General features: G+C 48.4%; 1 protein-coding gene across 1 annotated transcript in view; it reads left to right on the top strand.

Annotated features, from left to right (window-relative positions):
* The window catches only part of LOC8023199 (myosin-VIIa), a 149,773-nt gene that overhangs the window by 64,617 nt on the left and 69,676 nt on the right, over window positions 1-15,480 (top strand). Inside the window, exons 4-6 of the mRNA XM_029969663.4 lie at window positions 689-832; window positions 1,668-1,776; window positions 13,795-14,138. Of these exons, the coding sequence (XP_029825523.3) occupies window positions 689-832; window positions 1,668-1,776; window positions 13,795-14,138 (597 nt within the window). The remainder of the gene's footprint in view (window positions 1-688; window positions 833-1,667; window positions 1,777-13,794; window positions 14,139-15,480) is intronic.

Raw genomic sequence — 15,480 nt, 5'->3', positions numbered from 1 at the left:
AAAAAGCAAAAAAAAAAAAGGGGGGGGGGGGGGGGGACTGGACAACAACATTATCCTGTCATTTAAAGAACTATTGTCATTGAGTCATTAAAAAAAAAAAAAAACTCATTGACAGAATCAGAACGGCAGGGCGTCTCATTCCGACGCCCTGCCGTTCGCTGCCCGAAGTCCTCGCTGGAGGCGATACAACTAAGGGACCTCCCTGTACCCAGTTGACAGGTTCAACGAACCTCAAATCTTGTCTTTAAAAAAAAAAAAAAAAAGGGTTCTTTTTTTTTTTTTTCTTTTTTTGGGGGGGTGGGGTGGGGGGGGGGGGGGGGTGGCAGTGTGTGGGCTTTTTGGTCACACTTGGCTGCCAAAGGAAGACATTCTTCAGAATGGTGTTTGGACGCCTAGGGCTTTACATTGTGTACCTCCAAGTCTGCGAGCCGCCATCTTGCTACTTGGATCCGCAGATGATATATAGTCGAGCCTTTCTAAGGCGTGCCCATGGTTTCAGATTGATGCCCTAACAAGGAGTTTTTCATCCACGGCGGCTGGACCAGCTTTTGAAACCTGAAACCGTTTAGCCCATTGTCTTTTGACGAAGTCCAACCTTGTCGTACGCTTTGTCCTCGAGAGATATGTTCGCAGCCTTCGACGTTGTGCGAACCTCATCATGGTTGGCCAACTTCCGGTTCCCTTGCAGGACTGGGTGCTCCGGTACAACGGCCGGAAGATCGGCCAGCAGGAGCCCCACGTGTACGCCATCGCGGAGTCCGCCTACGACAGCCTCCAGAACATGACCGCCAACCAGGCGTGCGTCATCAGCGGAGAGAGCGGCGCTGGAAAGGTCAGGCCTCGTACACAATGCAGCGATGAACGACAAACACTGTTCGCTGCTTTTAGGCTAGGTGGCGCAAGCTATTGTCCGTTATTATCCGTTATAATGGGCACAGCCGTTAGCATCCATCCTTTAAATTTTCATTAACTTGATAGCACTGCAACTTGACCACAAAAGAACATGTTCGTTTTGTTGGGGAACAAAAAGTCTGTGTATATTGCGCAGATGGAACTATAGTAGGTGACAGGTCAAGGACAAAGTGGAAGCTCCTCCCACCTTTTTCCACTTCAGCAGAGCGAACGCTGGAGAGGAGGCCGCCTCCTCTCCAGCGTTCGCTCTGCTGAAGTGGAAAGAGAATGGGAGGAGCTTCCACTTTACTTTTAACCTAGCGCCATAGAATGACGTCACTTTTGATTCGGAGCTACGGAGGAAAGCGAGCTTTGCAAACATAGGTACAGAACAAGCTAGGAACGGTAACTCGGCATTAATTTGAATTCAATTGAAATTCCATTTTGTCATGTGTACAGTGGAAATGAAGGTGACTTAGCAAGCGTCCCCCTCGAAGTTAGCTGTAATGACAAAGCGAAACATAAAAAAAAACTATAAAAGAAAGAAGGGGTACAATATACACAAAACCAATAACAACAGTTTTACAATCCAAAACGTGATGTTTTCACACATCATCGGAACGAACCGTTTTATTCCGCTTATGGTAAGGTGGTAACGTCTGCGACGACCTCAAGTGGTCAAGGTAGCTTCCGTGCAGGGAACGTTTTCCTCCGCCGATTTAAGCTCAGCGAAATGAGCCCTCGCAAACTGGGTGTTATGTATGCTCGTTTTGCAGACGGAGACCACCAAGTTCATCCTCCAGTACCTGTGTACGGTGACGACCAACGTGTCCACCTGGATCGAGCAGCAGATCCTCGAGGCGAACACCATCCTGGAAGCATTCGGTGAGTTTCTCTTTGTTTGGCGGGCGCCATATTGGTCGACCCTGCGCACGGTCTCGATGAGATGAAGGATGGAGTATTAACCAAAAGTCATTTCAGCGAACGCCGTTTTAGAGACCTCAACATAAAAACTCAATTTATAGGGAAAAAGCGATGCCGTCGTCCGGGTCGAATGGTGCCAGCGTTGCTTGGCTAGCGATGTTTGTAGTTTGGCGAATCGGTACATGTTACTCAGAAAAGAAAACAGCACAAAAAGACAAAAAAAAAAAAAAAAGAATGAAAGGCCAATACATATGTCTGTATTTTTTTTTCTTGTCCTTGTGTTTTTTGTTCTTTTTTTTTTTCTCGTTTTTTGTGTTCCTTGTTTTAGTTTCCTTGTCTGGCTTGTCGAATTTGTTTCTTCTGTTCGTCAAAGCGCCATTCCATGAAACTATCGATCGATGATATTAGCGCCATTAGCTTCAACGTCTTTCGATAAAACTTGGTTCGACGAAATTGGGTTCGACGAACTTGGTTCGATGAAACGTTTTGAGCCCTTTTAGGCGTCGTTTTGCCCAACATGGTTTTCAATTTAAAACCGAAAAACTTGTTTGTTTTTTTTTGCTACACAGATGGTAACATTTATTTAATTCAACTCTTTTTTTTATCTTACGTTTAGGAACTGCCGGAAGGCAATTTCGTGTTTATCGTGTTTAATGGATCTACATTTACAAACCAACAAAAGTTACATATTTATTTCAGTGTTTTGCCATCTGAAGCTAGCTCAATTAAGCACTCTACGTCTTTGTTTGTTTTACGTACGGAGGAAATAATCAATGCTGTACGGATGTTCATTCGTACAGCAACGACAACACCGCCGCAAAACTTCCTGTGTTTGCGTTGTACGCATTTGATTTTTATGTGAGTTTGAAAGTTCCACTCGACATAAAGAAGGGCCTTTTGAGGGGAAAGGAGAAGAAGTTCGGTCTTTGTTTCGGGAAGTCCAGAGAAGTTTTGTCTTTGCTTACATGGGGTGCAGGTCATATCGTTGGGGTTGTAGTGTTCAAGAAGCAAAGTTCCCAGCTGCGAGGTGGGTTCACCGTTTAGGGTTCAAGTGACGACTTTGAATGATTCAAACTGTATAACAATGGTAGGGTGAAATGTTTAACGAAGGATGGGGCCGTCACATCCGTGGTCGGAGTTGGGCTTGTGGATATATATAAGGATTTGAGGAAGTAAATACATTAGCTGAATTGGAGACGTTCCTTTACCTATATATCCTTTTTCCTTGTACAAAGTTTCCCATCTTTTACCACAGTCTCGGGTAATTTTCAACATTACCAACATTCACAGGCTCGCCTGCACTCTCACTGTATTTTCGTTATCGGTCGAAGGCTTTTTTCAGATGTTCTAAAGTGAATTGATATGTATGCAAAACGTGACGCGCCTGAGGGATACACTCGAAAATGAAACAAATCTGTGATCATGTCCCGCATAAAACCGCGGTAACCGTGCCCTGTGCATATATCTGAGTCCGTGCTCGCGCCGCTCCCCTTCGCATCCGCAGGAAACGAAGACCATGCAAATGAGCGGTGAACTTTACATTCGCCTTCGTCGTGCCAACTCGAGGCGGTTGAGAGGAAGGCTGTTGAAAGAGGGAAAAGGGGCTAACCAAATACTTTACTGGAGCAATTTCGTGGGGGAGGGAGAGTGGGATGGATTGATAATCTTCCACAATGCTGGCAAGAAAATTAAAAAAAAGAAAAAAAGTGAGGACTTTAGGAGAATCGGGGTCATGTACCTTGACAATACTCAGTTTCAGGCAATTAATGCGGAAATTAATCTGCGTCACCTATGACACGAAAGACTGAAAACCGCATTTTCTTGCGAGCGCTAGTTCTTATTAAAAAGAAAAAGAAACAAATCGAAGGTCGAAGTGCCTCTCAACTCTCGACGCCGACTTTTGAGTGACGTACTCTGGGGGTTCACGTGGTTTCCCCTTGGGTCCGAGTCTCTTCACAGACATTCGCCGCTTCCTCCGCGTTTGTCGACTTTGAGGGATTAGCCTCGTCGAAGGTCGCGGCTGGCGAGCGATCGACACAAAAGACGGGTCGCCACGGGGCTGACGGCGAGTGTAGCAGCGGAGGGGGACAAGTTTTGTTGACTTTCGCGCGTACCCCCAGAGACGCCGTCGTTTTGGTTCCCGACCGCCACAGGCGGCTGCAGATCGGCAAATATTTCGTTTTAGAGCGCAGCTCTTAGGGGCCCGTTCCCGGCCTGAGCGGCGTCGCCGTCGGCGTCGCCGTCGGCGTCGCCGTCGCCGTCGGCGTAACCGCAACCCTCGTAACCCTCGTGAGGGTTACGAGGGTTACGAGGGTTAATCTCATGAGGGTTACCCTCACGAGGATCACGAGGGCCACGAGGGTTACTTACCCTTGTTACCCTCACGAGGGTTACGAGGGTTAGTTACCCTCAAAAGCGTTACCTTCACGAGGGTTACCCTCACGAGGGTTACTTACCCTTGTAACCCTCACGAGGGTTACTTACCCTTGTAACCCTCACGAGGTTTACGAGGGTTAGTAACCCTCGTGAGGGTAACCCTTGTGAAGGTAACCCTTTTGAGGGTTACGAGGATCAGTAACCCTCGTGAGGGTAACCTTCACGAGGGTTACCCTCACGAGGGTCACGAGAGTTATGAGAGTTACCCTCACGAGGGTTACTTACCCTCGTAACCCTCACGAGGGTTACGAGGGTTAGTAACCCTCGTGAGGGTAACCTTCACGAGGGTTACCCTCACGAGGGTTATGAGAGTTACCCTCACGAGGGTCACGAGAGTTACCCTCACGAGGGTCACGAGAGTTACCCTCACGAGGGTCACGAGAGTTGCCCTCACAAGGGTTACTAGGGTTACCCTCACGAGGGTCACGATGGTTACCCAGGTCACGTGACCCCCCCTGGGGTCACGTGACCTGGGGATACCCCCCGAGGTCACGTGACCCCCCGTTGACGTCATAGCCACTGATGACGTCATCAGTGACGTCACTGATGACGTCACCGGCATCCGCATCGTCATCATCACTGATGACGTCACCGGCATCCGCATCATCATCATCACTGATGGCGTCATCAGTGACGCTACTGATGACGTCATCGGTATCGTCACGTGTCCCCAGGTCACGTGACCCCCCCGACGTCACGTGACGCCCCAAGGTCACGTGACTCCCACAAGGTCACGTGACCCCCAAGGTCACGTGACCCCCCGCCCCCCGAGGTCACTTGACCCACCCCCCAGTACCCTTCCCTCCTCCTCCTCAAGAGCTGCGCTCCAATTCGGCGTTACAGGGAGTTGTAAACGGCTTTCATTTTTTTGCTTTGCGATTACTCAGCAGGAAAGCAGATTTTCGGGGAAAGGCTACGCGTTTTTGGTCACTTGGGCTTGCGTAAACAGTATAACAAATGCAAACGGGCAATTCTTTCAACGTTAAAATCGTTGCACTGCCCCTTTAAGGAGCTGTGCAACGATTTTAACGTTGAAAGAATTGGCATCTTCTACTTTTTACATTGTTCATCTTGTCACAATGGACAGAAAACGCATCTCCTTCCTTCGAAATGTTGCGATTCCGCCGCGTAATCGCGAGGCAAAACTTGGAATATTCCCCGACCTGCAGCCGCGAACGGCGGCCATGAGAACCACGCGCCATGACGTCAACGGGGGTCTTGTAGAACAATAGCAAGTTGTGCGAATACCTGCTCGATAAAAGGTAACTTTGTAAAATATCGGTACAGGAGGAGTAATCAAAGGGATTTATGTACAATATTTACATTTGGAATGCGTTGAGGTCCGTTGAGGCGTTTCTTTGCGATCACGTCTTCATCCTCCTCTTCATTCCGTTTCTAAATTTCGCGATCAAGTATTTGTCCTTTTCTTTGTCTTCAATGAAACATGTAAGTTCATACAAATATTCTACACACTTCCGCCCCCGCAATGAGCATCTCTGCTTATTCATTAAGTGACTCTAATGGGTACAAAAGTTGTATAGGCCGTTTGATAACTTTGCCGTATGGCAGCCTTATCGAACAAGATCTCACCTTGCCGTCACGTCCAGGAAACGTTTGTGCTACTCGACCCATTTTCCAACATTGTCGGGGAAGTAAATGTTCATCTACTAACACAAAATCCCCCTCTTTCAAAGAGCGCGACAGGACGGGACGAGAATGGTGGGCAGACCGGAGTTCGTTAAGGTATTCTCTTCGCCATCTATTCCAAAAGTGATCTGTCACCTTTTGTCTGTGCTCCCACCGCCTCTGAATGTCAAGGGAACTTGCACTTACAACGCTCGGAGGTTCGCTGCGGGGGAGTGAGGTAAGTCGCTTTCCAACGAGGAAGTGCGCTGGTGTGAGAGGGGATGGTTCTGAAACCTCTGAATATACGAAGGTCAACGGTCTGGAGTTAAGCACTGCCTCGATCTCAGTTAATATCGTGATCAACTCCTCGAATTTCAGGTAACTACGTCCTAAAACCTTTTTCAGTGAAGTTTTCACACAACGAACCATACGCTCCCAAAATCCCCCCCACCAAGCTGCCTTTTCTACTATAAAACGCCACTCAATTCGGAAAGACGCAAACATGGCTGTGACTTCCTCTCGACGTATGCAGTTCCACAGTTCTGACAGTTCACGATTTGCGCATCGGAATGTCCGTGCGTTATCCGTCATTACCACACGGCAAACTCCTCTGCGAGAAATGAATCGTCTAAAAGCTAGAATAAATGTTTGGGTAGTCAAGTCACTTACAAGTTCGAGATGTACCGCTCGGGTTACAGCGCAAGTAATGATAAGAATGTAGCACTTGCTAACACTGCCACATTCTTTAGAGAAGAGGGGACCCGCGAAATTCATGCCGGAGATTTCAAAGGGATCAGCAATTGGTTCACCCTCATACTCGGTAGCGGTGCGGTTGTTTCGATAGCTGGCTTGCATCGAAAGCGATCGCAGGTTACACATTGCTTGATTATTCTTTTAGTAACTTGCCGTGCTCTTACTATCCAGTATTTTTCTCGGAGACTGGTTAAGGTGTCACAAAGACCAGCATGCAGAAGCCTCTCGTGAGTAGATCTTATTAATAGTTCCGTGAACTTATGTGCGCTGGGCAGAATGATGGGATGTTTTTCTTCTATTCTTTGCTGCGTCTTCTGTAGTCTTCCGCCCACTCGTATGATGTCACTGGAGTCGAGAATCGCTGTGAGAGAACTCAAAGGTGATGTTTTGTCAAGAGTCTTTCTTTCTTTGAGGGTAATGAGATCATGGCCGTATTCTTCACGTTGGGCTTGTTCTATCAATGTGATTTCGGCTTCTTTTATTTTGACGGCAGGCAAGCCTCCCTGTCTCCTGGTCAGTCTTTTGCAGTTGTGTACAAAACGAAGAATCCAAGCAGTTTCACGTAAAAGGCGATTAAGGTTGTTGTGAGTTTCTAGTGAAATAAGGGGTTCTACAATCAAGAGAGTCGTGCAAGGAACTGTTTGTCTTTGTTCTAAGGATGTGTTATCCTCCATTAGCTCATCTTTCATCGACTGTTCAGGCCATTCTCGCGATGGTTTTGGTAACCAATGTGGTCCAGTCCACCATATTGCACTTGACGCAAGTGAAAGAGGAGTAACACCCCTTAGTTAGGAGATCAGCTGGATTTTCGGTACCTGGACAATGTCTCCACTGTATAGGATTCGTTAGTTGTTGGATCTCTTCTACTCTGTTCGCAATGAAAGGTTTCCATTTTGACTTCGAACCCTTGATCCAGTGCAACGTGATATTTGAATCAGTCCACAGGAGGACGGTTTGTATGCGTATGTGTAAATTCTCGATGAGATAGCGTTGTAACCTAGCGGCTAACAAGGCCCCCATAAGTTCTAGTCTTGGAAGTGTAAGATTCTTCAGGGGTGCTACTCTGGATTTGGATGCGATCAGACCAGTCGTGACATGTTTCTCATTGTCGATCTTGAGGTATGCTGCCGTACCGTATGCCCTTGGACTTGCGTCTGAAAACACATGAAGTTCTACGACTGAACCATCGCCCTCGGTGTCTAGGTTTGAGTATCTCCGGGGTATCGTTAATTCGTGAATAGTTGACAAATGCGAGCACCCATTCTCTGGTGATGTCACCTGGGCCCGTTTTCTCAAGTAGAAGTTTGGGCTAGTTGGTATTTCATGATTAAAGATTAAAACAGCGCAAGGACACGGACAAGAACAAGAAGGTAGACAAACAAGGCCCGTTTTCTCGAACGCGAACCGTGGTTTAAAGGTAGCTATTGTCCCTAGAAGGGAGAATTCCAGGTCACGTGGCTGGGAGAGCAGGAGCGCCGAGGGAGGAGCAGTACCTAGAAGCAAAATGGCCGCGGCGTCGCTTAATGAGGGCTAATAGTTCTGCTTGGTTCTGCTAAACATTCATTTCGATCTAGCTGTTATATTAATGACTCACCATCAACCTATTAGCAGGTCAAACAAAGCGATAGTTCAGAGGGACTACTAAACTAACCGATGGCAGCATTCCGCGAACGCATCACACTTCAGCAGTCCGGGATCCAAGACATATGACGGTACATAAGCCTTGCAAGTGTTTTTATGGTGAGTAAAATAAAATGTTTGCGAACGAGTGTTGGTACATATTTATGCTAAGACGTTTAAATTGCTACACTATGCACGCCAACTCGTGAGCAGCGATTACTTTGCGGAAAAAAGAGGTTATCCTCAATAAAGTCTTCGTTCCGGGTGAACAGCTGAGACATTGTACTGTTTTTTTTTTTTTTTTTGTTCACAGTGCGCCGACAGTATGCCGACAGCATCGAGGTTTCTACATATCCCCGGTGGCCACCAATTCAACGGTGACGAGAAGCTTGGCTTCTCGTCACCGGTGAATCGGTTGGGCAAACGGAAGAGAGGGCAAACAGTTGAGATCAGCAGGAATCGCGGAAACGTGCGTCGCAAGGAACGAAAGCGACACTACAGCACCGGCGTTGCCAGACTGGAAGAAACACGGGAAAGTTATGCGTTGTTTATGGCGAAACATATTGAAGGAAATGTTTCTTACATTTTCGAATATTTCGTCGACAAACTCTAGCATAGTAGCTAAAATTTCTTCGTGCCATCGGAAGCAAATAAATTGGTCTTCAAGTACAACATTACTATATTTTGACTTAAAATACCATACTAGATCGATGACAACCAGCGGAAAATAAGGATAAACAAAATGACTGGCTTGTTTCACCGTTAGATGGCGCATATTATTGCCCAATCAAAAATAATTATTGTTCTATATCCAGCCGTTTATTACAGTACCTAGGTACTTTTCCCTTCCTAGGCACCGTGGTTTACCAAAATCGGTTTACCATTGCTTCGAGAAAACCGGCCCTGGAAGATCGTCGTCCCATCCTACTGCCTGTTCCCAGAGTCGTTGAAACAGTAGCTTCACCCTCACGGTCACCGGCGCGATCCATCCAAGAGGGTCAAATATTCTTGCTGAAGTCTGTAAAATGTTGCGTTTCGTTAGCTTCGCAAGGTTTACGACACCCAGAATGTTGTCAACGTTAATAGTAAGTTGATCGCTGGCCCTGTTCCAAAGAAGGCCTAGTATTTTCGTAAAATTCCCTGTAGAGTCGTCTGGTGAAAATTGTGTTTCCTCTAATGATTCGCTCTTATCAAAAATTGATTGTAAATCTTTGTCATTTGTGCACCACATTACGGAGGTTCATGCCGGCTTCACCCATGATAACCTTAGCTTCTTTGTGAAGCACTTGAGCTTGTTTGACTGTTTTCGATCCAGTGAGTAAATCGTCAACGTAAAGACAGCTAGATAAGGTCATGGTGGTTTCTGGAAACCGGCCTCGGACACTCTCCAAATGATGTCGTATAGTGGCTGCAAGGAGGAACGGGCTGCAGGTTGCTCCAAACGGGATTCTTGTCATTCTCCAGATTTCTGCAGGGTTGTGCGGTTGAGCAGTTCTTGGGATGTCTCGAAACCAGAAAAAACGAAGAGCGTTTCGATCTTCGGGTGCAACAAAAACTTGTAGAAAAGCCTTTTCAATATCAGCGCAAAGGGCGATCGGGTGCCTTCTAAAATTTAACAGCATTTGCATCAGGTCAGGACTTAAGTTTGGTCCTGCATGGAGGTTTTGATTTAGAGAAGTACAACGTGGGGCATGAGACGACGCATCGAACACTATCCATACCTTGGTTGTCTGTCGATCATTTTTTATCACGGCTCTGTGGGGCAAGTAATACGTTTTTTTACTGTGTTCCTCGTCATCATCAGGTTGGACTCGTTCGGCGAACCCTTTAATAAGGTACTCCCTCACAGCCTTGTCATACTGCATGAGCAGACAGTCATCTCTACGTAGTTTTCTGAGCAATGCAGCTAAGCGAGTTTCTGCAACATCCTTATTGTCTTGTAACAGAAGTCCAGGGGACTTCCACAATAGCCGGGCTTTGTATCTTCCGTCTATCTTCTTCACGGAGGAGTTGAACGATTTTAGTAAATACAGAAAAGAGCCACACTGTTGGTCCTTCGATGGGGAGTCCCTAATTCCCAGACTTTCTAGTTCCCAAAATTTGCGCAGTTCTAAACAGATGTCTTTAGATGCCTCGCCAACGCTCATCGTGAACATAGCAGTGGCGGTACATACATTAGAGGCGTTACTCACTTTTACGGGACCTTGCAAAGACCAGCCAAATATGGTCTCCACAGCAGCTAGAGATGAGTTGATACGTTTGACACTCCCAGTCGTTACTTTCCAATAATAATCAGACCCAATGAGAATGTTCACTCCAGGTTCTGTTTTTTCGTTCTCTAAGGGAAGGTCCGCCAGAGTCATACCCTTCGACTGTAGATTTTGAATGAGGCTGGTGTCTGTTACGCAGAGAATTTCTCCACAAATCTCGGGGACTTCCAAGGCCTCTATGACAATCTGTGCTCTGCTGTGATGGCTTTTCAGAAGAATCTCGACTCGGCGACACCTTCTTTTCGTTCCTTGTGCAGAGTCACCGAAGGTGAAAATGGTGAGGTCTTCTTCACCGACGGGTCGGCAACGGAGCTTTTCTGAGACAGTCCGTTTTACAAAGGAACGCTGGCTCCCCCCATCGATCAGGACTCGAAGTGTTGTCTCAATTTGACCCTTAGCTAGTACTTTAGCAGTCTGAAGTAACACTTGTTGGGGGCTACTTGATCCCGCCCTAGATATCCCGATGAACTGCGAAGGCCCTCCAGGAACGTTAGGTGATGGTCGGAGTGCAGCCCATTCTGGATCAGACAACACTGTGAGGTGTCTGCCGCCGCAACTCGCGCAAGAAAGCGTTCGTGCGCTTCGACACTCTCTTGCTCTGTGAAATTGTTTTCCACATCGAAAACATCTCTTGTCATGTTTAAGTTTCTCTTTCTTCTCTTGTAATGTCAGGTGTGTCGTGCATTCCTGCAGCGGGTGGTCACCAGAGCCACAGAAAACACAGCAGTGGACGCTCACTTTTTCTAGTGTAGGGAGAGCCGATGCAGAACTTATCTTGTCAACAATAGACCCTTGTGATGGACGGAACTTTTCTTTTGAAGAGTGTGTGGAGAGTTGAAAGCACTTCTCCCTTGTTATAACTTCTGCGTCAAGGAATGCAAGAAGCACTGTGAGATCGTCTTCCCCGTCCCCTGAAGGCCCTTTGGCGTCCAGCTTCCGGTTGTACCTCAGAAGAAGATCAGAAGGGAGGGCTCTTTGGAGTACGGTATGCAGAACACCGTAAGAATGTACATCCACTCCTAGACTTTGTAGGCTCCTGATCCTTGTCACTACGCGTCATCATGGAGTTTCCTGAGTCCCTCTGTGTCCTCTGAGGATCTTATTGGTTTGGTGTCCATGAGATGGGAAAGATGGTTATTAACTATCACAGTGGGCTGACCGAATCTTCTCTTTAAGAGTTCAATCGCAACGCTGTAATTGTCACTGGTCACGGGAATCCCCTTGACAGCAGCATCGGCTTTTCCGACCAGGTAGATCTTCAGATATTTGAACTTGTCGACTGGAGACAGTGTTGGGTTGTGGTCTATAGAGGACTGAAACTGGTCCCAGAACGTTTGCCAGTCTTCCAGATCTCCGTTGTATTTTGGAAGTTCTAGTCGTGGAAGCTTGACGTTAGGTCCACTTGCTTGACGTTCTCTAGGGTCATTTGCTTCAGTGTCGTTGTTAGAAAAAACTCTTTCGTTGCAGTGCTGTTTTCGTAACGCTCGGGCCGTTCTTGTTTTAATGTTGCTTATAGTCTCTTCGTACGTGGTACAGGTTTGTGTTTCTTCTTCTATTTCGTTCTGGTCAATGAGGTCTGCGATCTCCGCATCTAGTTGGTGTAGCGACGTTTCTTTCAATGTGAGGAAGTTGAGCTTCTCTTCTATGTCACCTTCTGGTAGCGGAGTCAGCTCTAATGCCGAGGAAATGTCGTTTACAAGCTTGGTAACAGTGGACCGTATTACTCCTCGTCTTCTCTTGAGCCTTTCCATCGTTTTTTTCGTTATTTGCCGGGTTTCGGCACCATGTTTTTTGTAAAATATCGGTACAGGAGGAGTAATCAAAGGGATTTATATACAATATTTACATTTGGAATGCGTTGAGGTCCGTTGAGGCGTTTCTTTGCGATCACGTCTTCATCCTCCTCTTCATTCCGTTTCTAAATTTCGCGATCAAGTATTTGTCCTTTTCTTTGTCTTCAATGAAACATGTAAGTTCATACAAATATTGTACAAACTTTTCTACAAATCTGGTCGTTCCGACATATATATAAATGCGTCAAAAACCTGGTATCATCGACAAAATTTTTATTATACGGAGTTTTAGTGGCGCCATCTATCCTAGGTCCACAAAACCGTCAGCTCTCTCTGCTACCGCGAACAGCCGCCAGAAGCCAAAGGGGGAAGGCGGGGAAGGGGACAGGGCAGGACGGGTACGGCGGTGTTGGTACGGCCGGACCCGGATGAGACTTTCCTCCTTTCACCATATTGTTCGCGCTGCACCCGCCAGCACGTGGTCACGCGGTCGCGAACGGATGAGTTCTCGCTGCTCGCTGATGGCTCTAAAGAGAGAGCTTCACCGGAACCCCGCGCCACCCCCATTGACGTCACAGCGCACGTGACTCGGAAGATGGGGAAGGGGTTGAGAGGTGCCGAAAACCCCTATCTTTGTCCGTTTTTAAAATAAAAAGTAGGACATGAAGGCAAAGCGGTTTTTTGTTCTTTACTTCAGAAAAGTGGAGACACCAACTCCCAAATTATTTAGGCAAAGCACTGAAACTGTTGCACAGTAACGCACGAGTAACGCTGACAAACACCTTAACCCCCCCCCCCCCCCCCCGCCTCTCAGGTAATTCCTGCATCCGCCCCTGGAAGGGGGGGGGGGGGGGGGGGGGGGTTAAGGTGCGATGAGCAAAGACCAATCTAAAAATGCACATTTTTCGCGGACTTTTTCGTTCAGTGCGCAAATGCTTTACTGACAAACTTTTAAGCAGGTTTTCGCACTGCTTATACATCATACAAATGACAGCCACCGCGATATCCGTGGTTCGAATGCCGCGTGCCAAGTTTCTCCTTGGACTCGTTGCCGTACGGCAAGGGACGGCGCCAGGATCTTCATAATGGGGGGGGGCAGTGGGGAGGTGAACCAAATCGGTGAGGAGGGGAGGTTGCTCTGAGGTGCTGTCGCCCACGGGCTTATCGAAGATAGCTTATGCGGTGTGCTCATTGAAAAGGGAAATGCGGAGACACGAGAAGGAAGAGGGGGGGGGGGGGGGGGGGGGTTATCACAGCAGGGACCTCTGCCCCCTGCGCTCAGACTCACAACCAGGTTTTGCTTCCCTTTCTGAGACAGTCCGGAATTCCCCATGACCTCGACTTTAAAGGGGCCCTGCAAGCACTTTTTTACTGGTTTTTAATTTGCACCAAACCTGAGTGCACTGACCGTAGTAGTAGCTACGCTGGGCGCCACGAACGCTGGCCCCTGGCCTAATCCCCGATCCCGCGTCTCGCCGCAGGCAACGCCAAGACGGTGCGCAACGACAACTCGAGCCGCTTCGGCAAGTTCATCCAAGTGTGCTTCGACAACCGGTTCCAGATCAAGGGCTGCATCATCCAGGACTACCTGCTCGAGCAGTCCCGGATCACCTTCCAGTCGGCCGGCGAGCGGAACTACCACATCTTCTACCAGCTGGTGGCGGGGGCCCAGCGCTGCGCGGAGCTCCGCGACCAGTTCGCCATCGGCCCCGTGGAACGCTACACGTACCTCTCGCAGAGCGGATGCATGAGCATCGACGGCGTCGACGACGCCCTCATGTTCGACAGCCTCCGCCTGGCCGTCTCCGTCCTCAACATCCCGCAGGTGGGTTCATATAGGCGCGCGTCAGGCATCCAATCTAACCGACGACGGGCATCTGGCACGTCCCAGCGGAGGACTGGGGATGAATGTCGACCACCTGGGGATCGTTTGACGTGCAACCGAAAGCAGCTTCGTCAGATTGCGGGCGCCTCGCCCGGAGCCCGGGATTCGAACCCCCCTCCTGAGGATTCGTAGGCCGGCGCTTTTGCATCAAACAATGTTCTCAACTTAAAAAAAAAAAAAAAATGTAAACAAGTAATTTATAAAAAATTTCCTTTATTTTATATTTTATAAAATTATTCTCAATGTTTACACGGTATCAAAGTAAACATATGTACTTTTAATGCTTTATTTAGTTTATTATAATGCGTACATGCACTTTTCCTCTACCAGGTAAAGTCAGATTTTTTCAATTTTCGCGCGTGCACGCGAAAGTCAAACTTCTCATTAGAAGTTCCAAAAAGTCAAACGTCGGACTCAAACCTCAGCAAGTGAAGTGGAAGCTCCTCCCGCCTCTTTCCACTCTGGTAAGAGGAACGCTGTGCAGCGTTCGCTCTTCTAAAGTGGAAAGAGGTGAGAGCAGCTTCCACTTCGTTCTTGACCCGTCATTGCAGGCACGTAGCCAGTTGGGGGGGGGGGGGGGGGGGGGGAGGAGAGGAGCTTATGGGGCCTCCCCCCCCCCCCCCCCCCCCCCCCGAAATCTTCCATCAAATACTTTACTAGAACCCCGCCCCTCGTAAAGTGTTTGCTTCCATTTTGCTGGGTCCTCCTCCCCCCTCCCCCCCTACAGCATTTCGTAATGGGTGGACCAGGCACGTAGCCAGGATTTTGATTCGGGAAGGGGAGGGCCCTTCCCGAATCAAAATCCTGGCTCGTGAAGAAGAAAGACCAGCGGAGCTGTTCTCGATACATTATCGCAACTCGCACGCGCCCGTTTCCCGCTTCTTCTTGTCCGACACGCCGCCGATCGTGGATACGTCTCCGGCGAACCAGAGTCAGTCGCACGCGGCGCACGTGACGCCAAACGGGTAACGAACTCCCTCCGGAACCTCGCCGTCACGCCCGGGAACTGTTCAGCTGGCGAGGAGTGCAGTCGTCGCCGGGCCTCGCGTTTGCGCTTGGCCTCCATGGCACGATCGTCGTCCATGGCGTTGACCCGCCGGCGCCCTTTACGTCGCTGGTTCTGTTCTCGGCGGAAGCTTTCCAGGCGAGCGATGTGCTCTTTGGCAAGGGAATCAGAAGCGCTCGACGCACTGGAAGTCGAGGCGACAGCGGCTTTGCGGCGGTTGCGGAACCATTCGCGCTGCCGCGTGCTATACTCCGTTTCACCCTCAGTCCGAGCGCA

This window comes from Ixodes scapularis, unplaced genomic scaffold (assembly GCF_016920785.2).
Source record: "Ixodes scapularis isolate PalLabHiFi unplaced genomic scaffold, ASM1692078v2 PGA_scaffold4__175_contigs__length_147842914, whole genome shotgun sequence".
Taxonomy (NCBI): Eukaryota; Metazoa; Arthropoda; class Arachnida; order Ixodida; family Ixodidae; genus Ixodes; species Ixodes scapularis.
This window is presented reverse-complemented; position numbering and strand designations above follow the sequence as displayed.